Source organism: Bolinopsis microptera, chromosome 11 (assembly GCF_026151205.1).
Source record: "Bolinopsis microptera isolate Bmic1 chromosome 11, MBARI_Bmic_1.0, whole genome shotgun sequence".
NCBI lineage: Eukaryota > Metazoa > Ctenophora > Tentaculata > Lobata > Bolinopsidae > Bolinopsis > Bolinopsis microptera.
The window spans coordinates 18,181,397-18,202,890 of record NC_087082.1 but is presented as its reverse complement, the minus strand read 5'-3'; the positions used below and the strand labels follow the sequence as shown (position 1 = coordinate 18,202,890).

General features: G+C 41.5%; 2 protein-coding genes across 2 annotated transcripts in view; one reads left to right on the top strand and one right to left on the bottom strand.

Moving 5' to 3' along the window:
• The window catches only part of LOC134823189 (polyunsaturated fatty acid 5-lipoxygenase-like), a 1,185,970-nt gene that overhangs the window by 536,500 nt on the left and 627,976 nt on the right, over positions 1-21,494 (bottom strand). The window lies entirely within an intron of this gene.
• On the top strand, positions 15,167-20,899 carry LOC134823714 (apolipoprotein(a)-like). The gene is made up of 2 exons (XM_063835247.1): positions 15,167-15,395; positions 17,106-20,899. Exons 1-2 carry the CDS (start codon positions 15,167-15,169, stop codon positions 20,897-20,899), a joined length of 4,023 nt encoding a protein of 1,340 aa, XP_063691317.1.

Sequence of the window (21,494 nt, the reverse complement as noted above, 5' to 3'; positions counted from 1 at the left end):
GAGAAGACGTTTTGTACACGTACGAGTTGGAAGGTACAAAGATAGCTTTTTTAAAGCTTGTTACTCTGGCAACAGAAAGCTCCATAAACGCTTCTAATTGTTTGTAACTGTTCTTAAAAGCCATTGCTGAATACTTCGTGACCTTTACTTGAGCCATTTCTAGCACTGCAGGTTCTGGTACTTTGCTAACAATCTTCTGGACCATCTCAATCTGATGAGATGAGTCATGTTCCGATTGTATCCTTACCACATGTGCAACTAGAAGCACTCTGTGTCTAGTAAATATCACAGTTTCAGTTGTAGGGTCCTTCAGATACTTGACACGAACAACATGATCACGTGTCACCTCAGAGTCGTAAAACAGTTGACTGAACTTCCGTATAGATGGTTTACGTAGCTGTATCGTCAATACCCCTCTCAGATGAAGGTTAAAACTGAATCTCCAGGAGTTCCGGTAGATAGTGCGACATGCGGAGTCTCCTTTCAAGAGGATATTTCTACTTTTTGTCCCTTCATTTGGTACATCAAGAACACAAATAGGTCGGTAAGCTATCACCAGACTCTTTACATAAGGAGTATGCCTTTTAGAACTGTCAAGTGTTGTTGAGGTATATGACGGTAAAATTGGTCGCTTTGACACAACAAAAGTCAAAGAGTGTGATGTGTGCTCGGTAGATTTCGCTACATCTATACGAGGAAACGGATAGTGGACAATGAAAATGACGCCCAATAAACGGTATCGTTTTGAGGATGAGTCTGTGGCAATAGTATAGTGAAAAGCAACATTCAACGAATCTGTTGCAGATATTATCAATGATATTCCATCCTTGGAGCGAAGGTTAACAGCCAAGATTTTAGGATGTCGGTACTTTATGACAATCGGTGGACTGATTTTCCAAGTAGAATGGGATCTTTTATCTTCAATTGATATAAGTTGTATTTGCCGTGATGCCGAAAAAAGGAGAAGCTTGAATTTGGAATGAGGTTTCTGCTGGAGATCTCTTGTTTCCTTCACCATCAGAACTTCTTTCAATAGAAATACAGTACCATATAAGGTATCTCTGAACCTCTTGGAAACGTTGTGCGACTTGAAATATTCGAGAGAAAGGGGAAGAACATTAACTTTAGAAACTTGCCAAGATAATCCATTTGGTAAGGACATAGCGTTCAGCTCCTTTGCAGTTCCCTTCCTCTGGGTAACGAGAAATACGGCTTCAGCTAACCTGAGCGGTTCATTTTCAGCTGATCGTAATCGGACGTTAGGAACCTGGTTTTGCAGTCCTCCAAAAACTCTGACAATTACTTTTGATTCTGTGGAAACTGGTCGGATGATTATAAAAATCTCGCTAATGACCACCACATACGATGATGGCACTCTTTTAACTCCAAAGGAAAGACTTGTAGTCCGATAGAAACCTCGATGTATGACTGTCCCAGTGATACGGATTTGAGAGAGCTGCAAGGACGCAGGGTGTGGTGTTGAAGTCGAGTTTAAAGGTGATTCATGGTCAAAAGTAGGCTTGATCACAAAAGTCGACGTAAGCTTTTTGGTAAGGATGAAGTTTGGTGGTCTTTCAAGAACTTGAACGGTATGTTTATCTTCGTGTACTCCTTGATTTGTATTACCATTTCCACCAAACGATAGTGGGGTATCCGAGTGGGAATGGTGAGTACTTAAAACAGAATGGTGCTGACTTTGATAAGGTTGCACGTCTAAATGTGTGTCTGAGAAATCGATAGGCTTCCTAGAAATAACAACAGGATCAGATTTCTTGTGAGCAGCATTGTCTTCGAATCTAAGAGGGGTATCGAGAGTAGTCTCTTGTCCACTTTTAGCGTTCTTATTTTTTTCACTCTGTGGGAATGTTACATTGAAGGTTAAAGAAATCGATGTGACACTGGACGTCTGGACATTTCTGAGCATGACATATTTTGAAAATTTCAAGAAACTAATTTTCTGAGATAATTTGTATAATCATTAAGATGACAAAAATTTTTATTTTCTTGAATCAGTATACTTATAGTGTAACGGTGCCGAATACTTACAAAGATGAGCTTCGAGTTTGATGCACTACCACATTTAATCACCACTGTCAACCTGGATGTAAATTATCAATACATTTTTTTTGAGAAACAAAAGAAGAATATTTCTTCCAAATATAAGTCTTTATTCGTGAAAGATAAACTTTATTGAAATCAGTACTTACCACAGAAACCAAATTTTCATTCATCCGTTCCTCTGGTACTGCTTAGTGTTTACATTCTACGAAGGATTTTAGTTGAGTATTATAAAAAAACAGCCAAAAATATCATTTAATATGCTAATAAAAGTTTAATCATACAATCAATTTCAATGATTTTGAAACATTTTCCCACAGATGTACTGAAGAGTCCACATTCTTTTCTACTATGTATGATTTCATAAGCCTATTCAAAGACACGTATCCAAGGAAAATTAACTGATTCATAGGTTACATACTTGATTATACTATTATACCCATCAACATTAATAGTTAACAGGCTATTTAATAATAAACAAATTGCTTTAAAATGAAACTTGGAACTCAAAAGATCAATCTTAACAATCAAAAAACGACGACTGAGTCCTGCTCAAGAATTGGCTCAACAATTACGAAAAAAAAGTCCTGACACTTTTACGATCCATGATTTCGTTCACTCTAATGCTTGTATTTTGTCCTTGAAGAAATGGGCATCATGGTTCGCACAGTTGTAGCATAAGAAGCTGTTGATTCCAGCCACTCATCACATCGCTCCACATGATCCTCCACCAAGTAGTCTAAAGGAGGCTGACCTTGCGTAATAGTCATTGTGTTCACCACCTTAAATGGTTTGTCGATATGACCGTCGAGTTGGATCAAAGTACCAGTCGTTTTAGTGATGACATAGACAGCTGGGTCCCCTGATATCTCGTGCTTGAAGTTGGTTTCCTTTCTGATAAGAAGCTTCTGCATGAAGTTCTTCAAGACAGGCTGATTACATGTCCCTGCTAATGCTACCCCATTTCCATTACTCTTATAAGCCGCTGTTATGAAGCCTCCTTGTGTAGTAGCCCTCCCACCACCACTATCTAACCGCCCAGCTGAGGTTACATACGACACCGCCGCAGTGTTGGAGGAAATGAACCTCATGTGTAAGCGAGGTTCAATGATAACTAGCAGTCCCACACATGGCTCCTGGTGTGCCCTAATGACCAGCATTGTTATTCCTCCGGTAACACTCAAATGACCCGGTACTGCTGAAGACATTCTTCTGGAGACTGGACTTGTGTATTGGGGCATGTAGACTACTCCTGATGAGGCTTTAAGGAATCCACTTATCTTCAGCGTGTGACCGTTTACAACTTTGTGGTTCCCTATTTCTGTCTTTGAAGGTATGTTTTGTTCCAAACTTTTGTGTCCTGGCAACTTATCATGTCCTGGTAAGAATTTTTGAGTCCATTGGGCATGAGAGAAAAATATGACCTGTTCCCCCGGTTCAAGTATGGTAATCTTATCAATGCAAAGATCTGATGTTCTTGATGCAGACAGAGAAGCGACGGTGGAGGAGCCATGTTTTTGAGCGACCACAGACACCATCTTTTTGCTTGGATCAAGCTCTTGGGGCTTACGATATATCACTCTTGAATTGTGCCTGCAGTAGAAAATCACCTTTGTGTAGTGCTCTTTGGTAACTTTTTGACTTCCAGAAAGATGAATAAGCGTTAAATGCGCAATCTCTGCTCTAGGTCGAATGTCTGGAGCAATTATCAAAACAGAAGTGACGAATTTCGGGTTGGATTTTTTGAACTTCAGTAAACATGACACAACATGAAAATCCAAAGGGATTCTACCTAAATATTTTGATATTCCAACACGTCGATGTAGTTTCTTTAACGTGGAGACACCTTGATGCCTTTTCAGGGAATACCGGATCAAAGCAGTGATGGTATTATGACGTTGTTGATAAGATAAGAATCTGACATTGTGGGCTGGCTGAACCCTGTGCAGTGTAACAAACTTGACTGATTTATTGGGTATCTGCCAAGAGTTTGGCACTGGTTGGGTGACCAGCACCTCTGAAGAAAGCAAAAGGCGTTGAGGCACACTCTGATTGCCATGTTTGGCCATAGTTATTGGGTAAAACATTCCTTTAGGTTTAAACGAAGACTTCAAATGGGAAGATGATAGAACGATAAGCTGACCCTTCGTCCTAAAGGAAGCCGGACGACGGTCTCCAAGGAGCATCACTTTAGAAAGGTTTAGTCTCGAACTATGATGGATGAAGACGACTTTAGGACTTGTCCAGAGTTTAGAAGAGTGTAGAATGAATTTTTTCTCCTGTACTCTCACCACTACCGAGCCTGTATCATCCATACGAACAGGGACGGTTTCGCTGACTATAAACCTTTTGTGGATCCTTTCGCTAGAAGTAAATCGAGGAACTACGAAGGTCGAACTTACAGCATTTGCTACTTTTGAAGCGACCATGGTATGCAATGTGGGTCTTAATGATCCCTGGACAGTCTTTCCATGGAAGAAATCAACCCTGTCTGATTTCATTATTCCAGCATTTATGACCACCATCTGCATTCTTCCCTTTGTGTGCCCTGACTTCTTGTGATCATAAGTTCTAAAGAACACCTCTTGATGAGAGGTGTGAAACCCTGTTTGAAAGTATTGGTTACCCTTGATCACACAATTCTGGTACTTAGTACTGTCTTTTTCACATGACTTTGTGAAAGAAGTTCTTTGAACGGAACTAATCCTGTTTGCATCTGGTGCGATCCCTCTTTGTAGCTTTTTCAAAACTGACACGAATATGACATGATTGGAGAAACTTATTTGTCGGTACATGAAGGCTCCTGACTTGCTCTCAACAACTCGGTAGACATCATATCTAACGCGATGAAACTCCTGAATGGTATGATGCTGATGAAATCGAATGATTTTCAATTGTCTGACATCAACATATCGCTCTTCAAAGACTTTATGCCTTACGAAACTGTTAATCATCCTTAGTTTGATCGAATGCAAGTATTCTGTTCGACGGTAGATCTTGAGACGAGATGTTTGGTGCGCATATGAAGCAAGTCTCTGGTTCACTCTCTTTACTGTATAACCCAGCCTGTCGCCTCCCAGGTTGCTGTGTGCTCGATACAGTTGGTGGACTATCGTATTCCTAACTTCTTCCAGGTGGGTGAGCATCCTGTGCTGCTTAAATGTGTGATGTTTTTCTCTGAAAACCATTAGATTACCCTCCGTTAGCAATTTGGAACCTTTGAGGTATGTCATTTGTATAAAAATGGTTGCTTGAGAGCTCTTTGAAGCTTTATGGCCAGTTTCAACAGTTATACAAGCATCGGTTGTAGTAATTTTGTTCACCATCCTTGACAGGCTGTATTGCTGTTTTGATTGTTTAGCCACAGTCGTTTTCTTCATCAAATCTTTAGACCCGACAACTATATTTTCTGTCGACACTTGCTGTCTACAGATATGATGGATGAAGACGACTTTAGGACTTGTCCAGAGTTTAGAAGAGTGTAGAATGAATGTTTTCTCCTGTACTCTCACCACCACCGAGCCTGTATCATCCATACGAACAGGGACGGTTTCGCTGACTATAAACCTTTTGTGGATCCTTTCGCTAGAATTAAATCGAGGAACTACGAAGGTCGAACATACAGCATTTGCTACCTTTAAAGCGACCATGGTATGCAATGTGGGTCTTAATGATCCCTGGACAGTCTTTCCATGAAAGAAAGCAACCCTGTCCGATCTCATTATTCCAGCATTTATAACAACCATCTGCATTCTTCCCTTTGTGTGCCCTGACTTCTTGTGATCATAAGTTCTAAAGAACACCTCTTGATGAGAGGAGTGAAAACCTGTTTGAAAGTATTGGTTACCCTTGATCACACAGTTCTGGTACTTAGTACTGTCTTTTTCGCATGATTTTGTGAAAGAAGTTCTTTGAAGGGAGTTAATCCTGTTTACTTCTGGTGCGATCCCTCTTTGTAGCTTTTTCAAAACTGACACGAATATGACATGATTGGAGAAACTTATTTGTCGGTACATGAAGGCTCCTGACTTGCTCTCAACAACTCGGAAAACATCATATCTAACACGATGGAACTCCTGAATGGTATGATGCTGATGAAATCGAATGTTTTTGAATTGTCTGACATCAACATAACGCTCTTCAAAGACTTTATGCCTTACCAAACTGTTAATCATCTTTAGTTTGGTCGAATGCAAGTATTCTGTTTGACGGTAGATCTTGAGACGAGATGTTTGGTGCACATATGAAGCAAGTCTCTGGTTCACTCTCTTTACTATATGACCCAGCCTGTCCCCTCCCAGATTGCTGTGTGCTCGATACAGTTGGTGGACTATCGTATTCCTAACTTCTTCCAGGTGGGTGAGCATCCTGTGCTGCTTAAATGTGTGATGTTTTTCTCTGAAAACCATTAGATTACCCTCCGTTAGCAATTTGGAACCTTTGAGGTATGTCATTTGTATAAAAATGGTTGCTTGAGAGCTCTTTGAAGCTTTATGGCCAGTTTCAACAGTTATACAAGCATCGGTTCTAGTAATTTTGTTCACCATCCTTGACAGGCTGTATTGCTGTTTTGATTGTTGAGCCACAGTCGTTTTCTTCATCAAATCTTTCGACCCGACAACTATTTTTTCTGTTGACACTTGCTGTCTACTTGTGATGGTCATGTATCTTACCTGATGCTTTCTTTCCATGTGATACACTTGACGAAATTGAACTATCCTAATCTGTTTTACAAGGTCAGATGTTTCCTCTGATAAATGAACCCACACAGAGCTCGCTAGCGTTTTAAGGTGCATGTTTTGCAGCTCTCCGATGAATTTTATAAACATGTATTGAAGACGAAGATAAACATGGGTCTTTATTGGAACATGCTTATGTTGTACGTACTGGGTAACTTCACTGATATGGATAAGTTTGTTTACTTGATTGAATTGGTGAATGTGCATGTTGGTGTTCCCTTCAACATTGAGAGTAACTGTGTGCTGTTTAATCCAAGTGTGCTTCGTTCTTACAAATTTAACTTTCTCCTCAATGAGAAGTTTTGAACCTATCATTTTAACAACTCGCGAAACTCTGGCGCTGACTGTTGTTTTAGAAGTTCTGTGGCAAGTTCCGGACGCCATGTAAGGATTAGCAATTAGGGTGCCCATCGCAGTTGTTGATAAGGTGGCATGTAGTTTACCTTTCTTTGACCAACTGATCTGCAGCTTCTTGATTTTCAAGCTCAGACCCTTAGATTCTACAGAGGTCTTTTCATAAACGCTTCCCATCATGTATCTCACGGTATGCTCCTTCTCGATTAAATTAACTTGATGAAATTGGAATTCTCTGAACTCCTTAATCTGGACTGCAACATCCTTGTAGACAAAATACCAAGTTCTGCTGGAGATAACCTTCAAATTACTATCTTTCAGGTTGCTAATATTATATCTGAAGATGTACTGAAGGGTCATGTGCAAATGTTTCCTTATTGGAACTTGCTTGTGTTGTAGGAAGCGTGTCAATTCAACTGGTTTGAAATGTTCATACACTCGATGGAAGCTATGAGAGTACATGTTAGTATTACCCTCAAAATTGAGAATCACAGTATGCTTTTTAATCCAGTCGTGCTTTGTTCTGATGATCATAACCTTCTCCTCAATAAGAAGCTCGTTACTCAATAACTCTCTTCTGAGCCTGATCGTGATAACAGCTACTCTCTCTGCGAGCTTGTGACTATCCTCACCTTCTTTCAATACTGACACTGACTGTGTCTGTTTTGTTAACGTTGAGATATTCATTTGGTGTCCAATTCTCTTCTCCCAACGTGCCTGCCTTTGCATACCTTCCAAAGCCAAAGCTGTTGACTCTGTGAAAGTCTTTTTAAGACTTTTTGTCATCAAGAATATAATGTGATGCTTTTGTTCCATTCTGTAGTCTTGGTTAAATTGGATAATCTTTAACTCGGTCACCAGAATCTTTGTTTCCCCATACAAGTTGGTCAGAGTAATCGACATCAAGATTCTAAAATAGTATTGCCTGAGATGACCTGTACGGTGACCGACAACGTATCTCTTTGTATGATGTATAAGTTTCTTGATGTGTTCAAACTTTTTCTGTCTTGCGACAAAAGATGTTTGGGCTTTGTTGATTTCGTAGATCCTGCGGAATTCTCCGTGTTTTAAGTTGGCGTTTTCACTGACAAAGGTCAACAATTGATGTCTTTCTTCAGTGTCTTTTCTTGTCCGCAACTGGACCTGGTTAACTTGAGTTACCTCCCCGATTGCAATCTGTCTTACACCACGTCTCACAATCCCAACAAAAAATCTCTTGTACCGCTTGTAAGCCGAATACACTTCCTGCTGATATTCTGGTGCAACAATATCTGTAACAAACTTTAGCGTGGCTTCTCGGGTAACTATACGTTTTCTCCAAGATGTCTGGTGTTGAGATAAAGTACCGTCAAGTCTTCTGAAACGGAAAGAGATTCCCAAAATTGCTTGATTGGACTGTCGGACTACAGTATGAGCTGCAACAATTGTGTGGAACGATTCGACAAACTTTTTCTCCACAGAAGTCAGTAGATGTAAGGTGACCTCCAGTTTTCTGACCTTAATGACATTTAGATATCGATCGTGGGTATCCTTAAGATTGTTATCAAAGTAATTAACTTGTAGGGCTTGGAGATGTCTTGTTATCAGTACACGAACTACTCCAAATATTCTCCCATAAACTTCAGTATTCCTATCAGCTAGTGTGGGTGCCCTGATGGAGTGCAAGTATTCATTATACTTGTTGTTGGTAGCAAATGTTGTGTATGTTATGGTGTGTTTTGCCTCATCTCTGACATCAGTGGTTACCATATGCATCTGTCCTTTGAAGTAAATCAGATCTAAAGCCACATATACACGGAGCAGGATGGCAATATTCTGGGCCTTGTTAGTCGCTCTCCAACGTTCATCACCAAGGCGACGTGCGAGCAGGGTCCTCTTTATGGTTTTAGCACCAAATGACATTGCCCCGATATTCTTTCCTTCGATCAAAAATCGAATCTGCGCTTTTGCTCGCAGGGTATATTCCCGTCTATGCGTGTAGACGAAAGAAAGCTGTCGATGCTGATGATGAAGCCTAAAATAATGACTATTGAAGGCATAAAAGCTTGATTCGAACTGAATGACATCTTTCCGAGTCACTTGTGCATCACCCTCTCCCCAATTCTCAACAGAGATGGTGCCTTGCATTTTCAGATGAGCCTCGTGTTTATTCCTCCCATAGACTCCTAAGAGGTCTTTCATAATTACTACTCTGCTTACTCTCAGGAACCTTTTTCTATTCAAAAACTTAAGGTTACTGAGAAGTGAGCTACCTTCAGTAACTTTCTTTAAGTGGAAATCACTTCCATAAGAATTACCCAAATCAACCATTGTTCTGAAAAGATGCCGGTCTTCATATCTGGATACCGTTATAACTGTCAAGAAATTGAATGACAGATAGTCAATTTGTATTCTCAAAAGGTTCTGTGAAGAGACAACATATTTTGAGAAACTCACGATACGAACCAGATAATTTCTAGAGTAAGAACTAGAGAATGATTGCGCCAACGCATTTGAAGAACCGAACAAACGTACACTTTTAACTCTCATAAAGACAGCCCCTGTGAACCTTCTTCTTGATATCAGTCCTGTAATCTCTCTGTTATAATGAAGTCTGTTCCTGAATCTCATTGTAAACATGTTCATTTTATGAGGCCCTCCTATTACCTGCCACAACTTCACAATATTCAGACTTCGCTGCAGAAAGTCGACACTGATTTCTTGAGTTCGTGTATGGAAAGCTGTTGCTATGGTTCGATACCTTGGTAAATAGTAAAGTGACCTTTGGTATGGAAGAACCATTAACATGTTCTGAGAAGCAACCATGAAAGCTATCGGCTGAATTCTTCTCTCTAAAATCATGGCACCACTGTCACTTCTAAACATGACTCGTGCTCCATTTAGGAGGTAGATAGTGGAATACCTAAAGGTTATATACCTTTCTCTTATTACATGAGGACCTTGAATCAAAGCACGCCTCTGGAAGTATGGTAATACTACACGCATTATAAAGATGTTACTTCTTTGAGGCATCATTTCTATTCTCATGATTACCATTAGACTTGATATGTTAGGCATTTGACTTGAAGCAAATCCAAAGAATCTGATGCCTTTCATCCAGTTAGTCAATGAAATGAACTTAGGGACCGGCCTCAAAATAAATTTAGCAGACTTATCATATATATTACGATATGACCCCACGGCACCGAACGCGAATCTGAAACGTATCATTTGTGCGTTTGACTGTCCGTATAACCTGATGGAGTACGAAGAAACAAATGTCTGTGTGAGTGTTATTCCAGCCACCATGTCAAATCTTATTCTCAGATTGTTAGAATTGCAGCACAACCAGAACGTGATAGGATACCTGTAGTCGAACTTCAGGTTTCCGTACGGAATACTACCTGGTCTTGGATAGAGAACATTGAGGGAGAGGTCATGGTTATAAGATAAATCCGGATATGTGTATTGGTAGATGAACTGGTTGTAGAAGTTGTAAAACGTAATGAAGTTAGGAGCATTTCTAAAAGTATCATAACCCCAGACTATGAAGAAGTTGGTGAAGGGCATTATCCAATAGTATGGACCTTGGAGACCATGGATACAGTACTTATGATTCAACATCATGTCTTGTCGTTTTTCTAGCCTCGATTGGTCCTTCTTGCCCGGACAGAAATTGTAAGCAGTAACTCTTGACAGATGGAAAGGTTTTCCTGTTATCTTATCTTTCAAGTTATTTGGACCGCATAATCTGCAATTGGTGCATCTGAAAGAATCATACCACATCCCGACTTCAATGGATGATATCTTTTTACCAATAGATAATGCCTTATTTGATGATTCAGTGATGGCACTGGCATGTGTGGTTTCCAAAACCAGACGGTACATCTTAGGTCGGTGTTTATGGAATAACAGTAATGTATCATTTGTGCTCGATGGTAAAACTGTTTTGAAAGATCTTATACTGGAAGCACCCATGCCATTTTTGACTGCACCTGTATTATAACTATGGCCATCCAAAACTTTCGTGGTTCCTTCAAGGAAGACCATCGATCGTGGATCTAAAAACCCGTTCGTGTTTAATCTTCTTCTGCTCTCAGTAACTGAGCTTAAACATCTGGTATGTTTATCATTCAGGTTGCTAAGATGAGATATTAGTTGGAATGGTGATTCAGGCGACGTAGTTATCAGGGACACTACTGCTTTTTTAAGTACTGTCTTCACATGAACCGACCTTCTTTTGTACAGATACCGTTGGAGCGATGCTTTCTTGAAACTTATTGTCTTTGATATCAAACGTGTGTTCAATGTTGTCTGGGAATGCCCAAGAATATTTCGGGTTCTTGCCTGCAGCTTGGAAATTTCATAAGGCTCGATGAATACATTGGATGGAAGGTCAGTTTTCCTTTTTGACATCACTGTGGTTTTGTGGATGTCAGGTTTATAAACTTTCTCACGTGTGATGCTCTTCATATACCATTTGGGAGTATGAAGTGAGATCCGGGCTAGACTACAGGGTGGTAAAGTTTTGGGGATCTCTTTTTGAGACATAGAGTTAGATTCAGGATCCCAAAATTTAATGAGGTCCCCAGAGCAGTAGGTTATCTTCTCAACCACGTGTTCTGTTTTAAGTTCATTAAACTTAAGCTTTTGATGAGGAAAAAAGATCCGAAACAGTGGTTCAACCTTTAGATTTTGTTCCATTTTAACGGTATTTGTGATTACCTCAGATAAGGTTGTTATCTTATTGTGTTCCCTGATGTGCAAGAACACCACCCCATGTCCCCGTGGTAAAAGAACAGCTATAGCAGCTTGTTTCGAGTGAACTTGTGCCAAGACGTTGTGTGAAGTTGGGATTATTGAAGATATTTCATTTTTCATATGATAAGACAAGAGCTCAAGTTTCCTTCTGTTCAGCAGACGGAAACCCTTCCGAACTCTTGGGAGACTGATTTTAAGCACGAAGTCAGTGCTTAAAGGAGTGTACTCGTGTGATTTAATGAAACTCACAGAATTAGAGTTAACTGACAGGAGCGATTCAGTCTTTAGCTTGATGATGGTAACAGTTCCAGTTTGACTTGTCGACATCCATGGTTGAAAACGGTTGACTGTGGTCCTGTAGCTGCTGATGATTTTATATCGAAGATACTTGTCTTTGATGATAACAAGTCTGTTTATCTCGAAGCCGTGAGGGTGCATCAACACTGCCTTTTGAATCACAAAAGCAAATACTCCTTGAGAGGTAACGCTGGAACAAAGTACCTTCTAAATCTAGACACTGCAGACCATAACCGGACTGCTGAGAGAATACCAACAAGTTTTGGATTTTCCATGGTGTTTGCAACAGTATTCAATACTATTGGTTTCAAAACAAAGATTGTCGAGTAAGACTTAGCTCTGCACTGATATAGAGTAAAGAGGGTGAAGCGGTAGGGCAGCTGAGATTTTATAACAGACTTGTCGGTGGAGAGCACACTGGGGTTCATTGAGAACACAGAACTTGCTACTCTTATCTTTTCCACTTTGATAACTTCGATCTTTCGACACTCCCTGATTCCGTCTGAAATGGATAATGACGTAGCGGACGACCTTTGATTCCTGTACTTATACAGACTTAAATGTAAATCCCTTTTAGTTAAGAACTCTATGAAGCTGTCTGTATCATGCTCATTCTTCTTGTTTTTCACAAATTGTTGTAACTCCTTGGCTCGATGCTGGCATCCTAAAATCTTAACCAAACAGTTTCTAAATCTTTCCTTTCTCAGGTACAAAACTTGTATTTTCTCTGGAATAAGAAGGACTGAAGTAGATTTGAAGCTGTGCGATGGTAGATAGTCAACTGAAGTGGTGGGATACTTGGAATTCTGGTGTAACAGAAATAATGATGTTACCAGAGGATAGTTGCGCAGATGGAAACTAGTCAGCCGTTTCTTGTAGTCTGCTACATTCACTCTTGACCTCGGTAACAAGAGTGTTTTGTCGATACCTGTACCAAGCATCATAAGAACTCCTGGACGACGCTCAATGTATTTTGCTGAAACTCGTTCAGTAGTTTTTCTGCGTCGCCTGAATTTGATCTCCAGCGCAGAGACGATATTTTGTACAGTATCAAATTTGCGGAGCACAGTGTTTTCCTCAATAATGACGGTAGACGTTGGGTTCTTGATCATGATAACGTCGAGAGAACCCACCGCTGGTACACGCCAAATCTTCACAACCAGATAAAGCACTTTATGAGGCTTGGGCTGAATGAAAAGTTGTGTGTTTCTGTAAAGTACTACCTTGTTATTGGGATTGACATATTTTGTTGGCATTTTTGGAACGATGTAAGAAAGTGACTTGGCAGTATTGGGTTGAACCATCAGTTGATACCGATCACGGTCAAATCTTTGGAAAACATTATGGGTTATTTTCTGATAGGAGGACATTGATGGCACCTGTTTCACTTCAAACAAAGCATCTATTTCAATCACCATAGGTTTATCTGCCACTACCTGACTGACTACCCTCATATAATGTACTCTGATTACAAATAGAAGTGAACCTGGAGGCTTCGAAACCCTGAGCTGGAACCAGTTGTAGGGGTAGAAGGTGTTCGGGACCTCACGACTTGTATAGATAGTTTCACACTGAGGATCGTGATCGAGGAATGAGTGTTGGTGTTTTGTCTCAGTAAAGTAAGAATACGGTACCATTTTTAACTTAGAACCTCGACAATTCTTCTCAATCCCAATACGCCTGTATGGTCTCTGCCCCAAAGATATCCGATTAGAAAACTCCCTAAATGCAAAGCCGTAGAGGTCAGTGATGAGATAGTAAGAGTGTCCTACGATTACCAATGTTGAAGTCTGAGGGTTCTTAGTGTACAAACGGAGCGACAAGGTGTTTTTAGACATGTTAGGGTTCAGAATGATTGTAGATTGCTTCATGTGTTCAACGACGAGAAGTTTCCTTGAAGAGTGAGGATAAGCTATAACACGTCGAGTGAAGGACAGTGTTTCATGCCTCTTCAGTCCGTATAGACCCTCATTTTCAGATTGAACTCTGGGTTTGGAATTTATCTCCCTCTGCTCCTTGTAGTACCGTTCTGTCTCCAGGTAGGTCACTACAGAGTAAGTATCTATCTCCTTCTTTTTCTCTGTTTTCCACGAACCTACTGGGAATAAAGGAGGTTCTTTTCTAATCACAGAAGTGGCTCCAAGACGTCTCCTCTGTACAGCAGCTGCTGCTATCTTCATGTAGATGATCTTACTGATAATATCAGTTGAGAACTGATAAACCTGCTCTTGGGTGTAGGAAGTTGACAGAGCACATATGGAGCCTGGTGTGTGGAGAAAGGCGTAGTAAAATGTAGATGTGGAGATATCTCTTTCAGCTTTATCCTTAGCTGTCAGAGCGCTGACTAGATCATTTTCTCTGGATATTATCTCATGTCGACAATCTGAGGGCTGTACCTTTATGTTCACGGAGCAGAGGATGGGATCGTAGTGGGGCTTGAGGTAAACATACTCTTTTGTATCTTTAAATTTCTTTACCATCTTTCTTTTCTTCCGGATAAGCTTCAACTCCGAGACTGACACGGAAGCTTTGAGGTATCTCCATCGGGCTATATGGGTATACATCGGGTAAAGCAATTGAATTGGCTTCCAGCATTTCACGACGTTAAAGTTTATGCACATCCGCCTTATCTCCCAATCAAATACACAACCACCCTGACCAAAGTAGGAACTGTATATCAGCTGGTACCCTCTTATAGGAACGTTGTTTTGTTGATGGAGTTGATGCTGATACACATAGAGAGGTCCCATGTGCTGATTAGGTTGCAGATGATGGGCTGTTGGATGAGGATGACCGGTAGCTAGATAAGGGTGCTGGTAGCTGGGATTTTGGTGCTGAATGTAGACAGTCTGGTACTGGGTAGGAGGAATCTGTTGGTTAATCGTCCTATGATCCTCATGCAAGTAAGTTGCTGGCTGCTGCGGATGGTTACCATATTGATGGTAACCATGATGGTGGTAAACATGGTTTTGGTAACCATGGTTCTGGTACCCATGGTGATGGTAGATTTGGTGATGGTAGGAGGGGCTATGATAAACATGATGATGGAACACTTGCTTCGGAGAGCCATGTTGGTGGTACCAAGGATCCTGAGGAGATGGGTCTTGGTAGACGTGGTTCTGGTTGGAGGGTTGGAGAGACTGTTGCTCATAACCTGGGTGGTAACTGAAGGAGCCACCATTGGGTTTATCGTCTTGCTGCAAAATGGTTTAACATTGAGCTATATCATTTAAATTGTAAGAAACAAAGACTGGCAGTCTGTTGGTTATTTACTAATAATATAAAGTAGAAAAACGTTATCAAAAGATCGAATGTATTTGAGGGTGGATCATATTGAAAACTTACTTGGACAAGCTGTCCTACTTCATGGTGGTGCCACTGTTCTGGAAAAGATTTTTTTTAATGCCTAAGTCATCATTCAGATTTTTAATGTTTCAAATGTTTGTTCGAGTCATTTTTAGTATGAAAAGTTTAAAAAGGAAGCCAATGAATTTTACAAATAAGTATTAGCAAGTAAACCCTTACTTTTATCGCAACGGAGTCCACCCCAACCAGGGTAACACTCACAGTAGAAGTTGTGCCTCCCAGAGTACCTGAGTGCACCGTTAGAGCACACTGGTTGGTGGGAGGAGGTTTGCGGAGGGAGGAGAGTGAAGAAAAGGAGGAACAAACTGAAATTATTGAGACGTTTATTCCAGTTTACTCGTAACCCCGTACCAGATGAGCTACAGCTTTTATTTTAAGAATATATCTACTACTACTACGTACACTCGTACAGTTTAATTATGATTGTTTAAAATTGCACTCCTCACGCTGAAATTGCGCTTAGGAGCACAATTTCAGCCCGGCGCTGTACGGCCTGTACCCCCCCCCCCCCCCCCCCCTAGGGCCTGTCGTGATATCATGGATCGCTTAGGTTCCACAAGGATCTGGTAGTCCTCATAATTCTTCGGCCTCTATGTATGCCAGTGGCGCTGTCGCTGTATATTTTTGATACTTTACAAAACAATAATTAATTAAGTTAATTATTCGCTATATGACGGTACCAGGGGTAATAGCTTAATAGCATATTGTTTCAACTCCGCATAACTAAGCAATGCGGTGAAAACACAGTATGGAACGATTTGTTTCAGTGTCTTAATTCTATTTTTGTCTCTCATACTAGACTTATGTGCTGCTGCAGCACTAATTTCAGAACTATACTGATTGTAGCTGACACCAAACACTATATTCATTCCACACATCTTTCACCGCATCAGAATTGGTCAAAACTTAACAGCGTGTGGAATGTGGATTTGAAACATTTCTAGCTAGTGAATCAAGCCATTCAGCAGCAAAATATTTAGTCCTAACCATGATGGAACTATTTAACGAATTATTTAGAAGCCAGGTTTTAACTGAACATAGACGTAGTTCACGAATTAGACGTCCTTAACCAAATTCGTACCTACCAAAGCACTGGTAGGCAGGTTTTTGATTTGGATGAAAAACTGCAAATAGTGCACAGGTTGATGTTACTTAAATATATAATCCCTACATGCAGTCTGAAAGCCACTGGGGAGGTCCATTACAATTGTGTTACCATAGGAACAAACTATATTCTCAGAAAAGATTTTTCACAAGCATTATTGAATTTCATGCCACTCGTTACCGACAACCTTGCTGATTAAAAGGAAATTGTGAATTTAGCTTGGGGGAACATAAACTTATTTCATCAATTTCAACACGAAATCCGTTATATAGTTGTTGATATGAGATTAACGTTGTTCATTCTTTTGTGCTTACAAACACTTCTGGCCAAACGTTCAAATCGCAGAAACAAACTCAAAGTCAACTGCAAAAATCTTTTTAAAAATCTTTCTAAATGTGTGCAAAAATATGGATACGAATCGGAATTTGTTTACTGTTTTCCACCAGTTGATATCAATTTGGTTGGGCTACCACCATCAACCAGAAAAAGGATCAAGAAATGTACGAAGGTCGAAAAGAAGTTTAATAAACTGCAATGTGAATGTGATGAGTATCCGGAGGTAGAGTCCCGCACACTCCCTGAGGAGATCGTCCCCCACAAAACACTTGAGACACTTGAGGCACTTGACACACTTGGGGCACTTAAGGAGATTGTCCCCCACAAAACATGTTACCTAGGTGATGGGGCTGACTACCGTGGCAACGTTAACATCACAGCTGGAGGATACACGTGTCAAAGCTGGTCCCATCAACTCCCACACTACCACAGTCGGACTTCATACAACTACCCCAACAGTGGTTTGGGCGACCATAATTTCTGCAGAAATCCTGATTTAGAGGCGTCACCATGGTGTTACACAACGGATCCTGATCACAGATATGATTTCTGTAGTAACATTGGGAAGTGTCCTGATGAATATGATTACGAATGTCAACAGGGGGCAGGCTACTTGTACAAGGGGGATGTGATGAAAACGGTGGATGGGCTAGTCTGTGACTTGAGCTTGGAAAAAACAACCACTACTCTCAACTGTTTGGAGGGAAATGGAGTTAGCTACATTGGAAATGTCTCCATTACTGAAGGTGGGTTCCAATGCCAGGAGTGGAGCAAACAATACCCTAGCCCTCATACTTATCACGGTCTGGGAGAACACAACCACTGCAGGAATCCTAGTGGGCTAGAAGCCAGGCCGTGGTGCTACATCACTCACCCCGACCGGTCGACCCAGTGGGACTTCTGTGATGTTCCGGTGTGTAACGAAGACCTGAAAGAGGAACGAACCATCACCTACCACGCAAACAGATGTGGTAATTCTCCACATGATGACCACATGCCAGGGGCTTGGTGTCGTAGCTCAACAAATAAAAAAACAGTTTGCGCTGTCCGCCAGTGTACTGATATGATTCTTGAGGCACTTGAGGCACTTGAGGCACTTGAGGCACTTGAGACACTTGGGGCACTTAAGGAGATTGTCCCCCACAAAACATGTTACCTAGGTGATGGGGCTGACTACCGTGGCAACATTAACATCACAGCTGGAGGATACACGTGTCAAAGCTGGTCCCATCAACTCCCACACTACCACAGTCGGACTTCATACAACTACCCCAACAGTGGTTTGGGCGACCATAATTTCTGCAGAAATCCCGATTTAGAGGCGTCACCTTGGTGTTACACAACGGATCCTGATCACAGATATGATTTCTGTAGTAACATTGGGAAGTGTCCTGATGAATACGATTACGAATGTCAACAGGGGGCAGGCTACTTGTACAAGGGGGATGTGATGAAAACGGTGGATGGGCTAGTCTGTGACTTGAGCTTGGAAAAAACAACCACTACTCTCAACTGTTTGGAGGGAAATGGAGTTAGCTACATTGGAAATGTCTCCATTACTGAAGGTGGGTTCCAATGCCAGGAGTGGAGCAAACAATACCCTAGCACTCATCCTTATCACAGTCTGGGAGAACACAACCACTGCAGGAATCCTAGTGGGCTAGAAGCCAGGCCGTGGTGCTACATCACTCACCCCGACCGGTCGACCCAGTGGGACTTCTGTGATGTTCCGGTGTGTAACGAAGACCTGAAAGAGGAACGAACCATCACCTACCACGCAAACAGATGTGGTAATTCTCCACATGATGACCACATGCCAGGGGCTTGGTGTCGTAGCTCAACAAATAAAAAAACAGTTTGCGCTGTCCGCCAGTGTACTGATATGATTCTTGAGGCACTTGAGGCACTTGAGGCACTTGAGGCACTTGAGACACTTGGGGCACTTAAGGAGATTGTCCCCCACAAAACATGTTACCTAGGTGATGGGGCTGACTACCGTGGCAACGTTAACATCACAGCTGGAGGATACACGTGTCAAAGCTGGTCCCATCAACTCCCACACTACCACAGTCGGACTTCATACAACTACCCCAACAGTGGTTTGGGCGACCATAATTTCTGCAGAAATCCCGATTTAGAGGCGTCACCTTGGTGTTACACAACGGATCCTGATCACAGATATGATTTCTGTAGTAACATTGGGAAGTGTCCTGATGAATACGATTACGAATGTCAACAGGGGGCAGGCTACTTGTACAAGGGGGATGTGATGAAAACGGTGGATGGGCTAGTCTGTGACTTGAGCTTGCAAAAAACAACCACTACTCTCAACTGTTTGGAGGGAAATGGAGTTAGCTACATTGGAAATGTCTCCATTACTGAAGGTGGGTTCCAATGCCAGGAGTGGAGCAAACAATACCCTAGCACTCATCCTTATCACAGTCTGGGAGAACACAACCACTGCAGGAATCCTAGTGGGCTAGAAGCCAGGCCGTGGTGCTACATCACTCACCCCGACCGGTCGACCCAGTGGGACTTCTGTGATGTTCCGGTGTGTAACGAAGACCTGAAAGAGGAACGAACCATCACCTACCACGCAAACAGATGTGGTAATTCTCCACATGATGATCACATGCCAGGGGCTTGGTGTCGTAGCTCAACAAATAAAAAAACAGTTTGCGCTGTCCGCCAGTGTTATGATATGATTCTTGAGGCACTTGAGACACTTGAGGCACTTGAGGCACTTGAGACACTTGGGGCACTTAAGGAGATTGTCCCCCACAAAACATGTTACCTAGGTGATGGGGCTGACTACCGTGGCAACATTAACATCACAGCTGGAGGATACACGTGTCAAAGCTGGTCCCATCAACTCCCACACTACCACAGTCGGACTTCATACAACTACCCCAACAGTGGTTTGGGCGACCATAATTTCTGCAGAAATCCCGATTTAGAGGCGTCACCTTGGTGTTACACAACGGATCCTGATCACAGATATGATTTCTGTAGTAACATTGGGAAGTGTCCTGATGAATACGATTACGAATGTCAACAGGGGGCAGGCTACTTGTACAAGGGGGATGTGATGAAAACGGTGGATGGGCTAGTCTGTGACTTGAGCTTGGAAAAAACAACCACTACTCTCAACTGTTTGGAGGGAAATGGAGTTAGCTACATTGGAAATGTCTCCATTACTGAAGGTGGGTTCCAATGCCAGGAGTGGAGCAAACAATACCCTAGCCCTCATCCTTATCATGGTCTGGGAGAACACAACCACTGCAGGAATCCTAGTGGGCTAGAAGCCAGGCCGTGGTGCTACATCACTCACCCCGACCAGTCGACCCAGTGGGACTTCTGTGATGTCCCGGTGTGTAACGAAGACCTGAACGAGAAAAGAACCATCACCTACCACGCAAACAGATGTGGTAATTCTCCACATGATGACCACATGCCAGGGGCTTGGTGTCGTAGCTCAACAAATAAAAAAACAGTTTGTGCTGTCCGCCAGTGTACTGATATGATTCTTGAGGCACTTGAGACACTTGAGGCACTTGAGGCACTTGAGACACTTGAGGCACTCGAGGCACTCGAGACACTTGAGGCACTTGGGGCACTTAAGGGTGTTCTTGAGGACTATTCCCTTATGTATAGTTATAGTTGCATGAGAGATGAGGACCTAGGAGCGGAATATCGGGGCTCCGCAAATACCACTCAGTCCGGTTATGAGTGTCAACGTTGGGATGAACAGTCCCCCCACGCCCACAACATATATCTCAACCCAGGAAAGGGGATTGGCAAACACAACTTCTGTAGGAACCCCACCGGAGATCCTCAGCCCTGGTGTTATACGACTGAGCCGACTGTTCGGTGGGATTTCTGTGATGTTCCTGTCTGCACTTAAGACCCTGTTGCCGACAAACTTATAAAACTATTTTTACAACTACAATCAAATACATTTATTGAGATCATAAATACGATGTTGTCACATTCGAACATTGAATAATGTCTTTCCTGATAAGAGCTTTTTTCCTTGTCGCACCAAACATGCAAACGGGATCAATAGAAATTTACCCAAGAGAACGAAAAACGTTACTACTAAGATTTTAAAATATTATTGATTCAGTTATCAGTATGAAAAACGTTACTAGGTGAGGGAACGAATTAGCTTATTAATAATAGAGGGGGGGAGGCCGGGAGGGGGCGCCAATATACAACGTTACGCAAATGGCTATATAAAAATTTGTTTACATCTAAAGGTCACTTTTTGGTCAATTTTGTATTTTTATGCTGTTGCTGGTTTGAAATAAAAATAGTATATATTATTATGTATCTTGCGTCTTGATCTGTATATGAATAAAAATATACAACATTTTACTTGAATCTGTTTTTATATCCGCTGTACCAAAATGATGAAATCAATTAAAAATATAAGTTTTAAAACCGTAACATGTTGATATGATGACGGGAAAAATCAGGAAAAAGCATGAAATCAAAAA

Coding starts and splice junctions, on each gene's coding strand:
- LOC134823714 (XM_063835247.1), top strand. CDS start 15,167: ATGGTTCTGGTACCCATGGTGATGGTAGATTTGGTGATGGTAGGAGGG. Junction 15,396..17,105: donor TATCGTCTTGCTGCAAAATG/GTTTAACATTGA, acceptor GTTTTCCACCAG/TTGATATCAATTTGGTTGGG.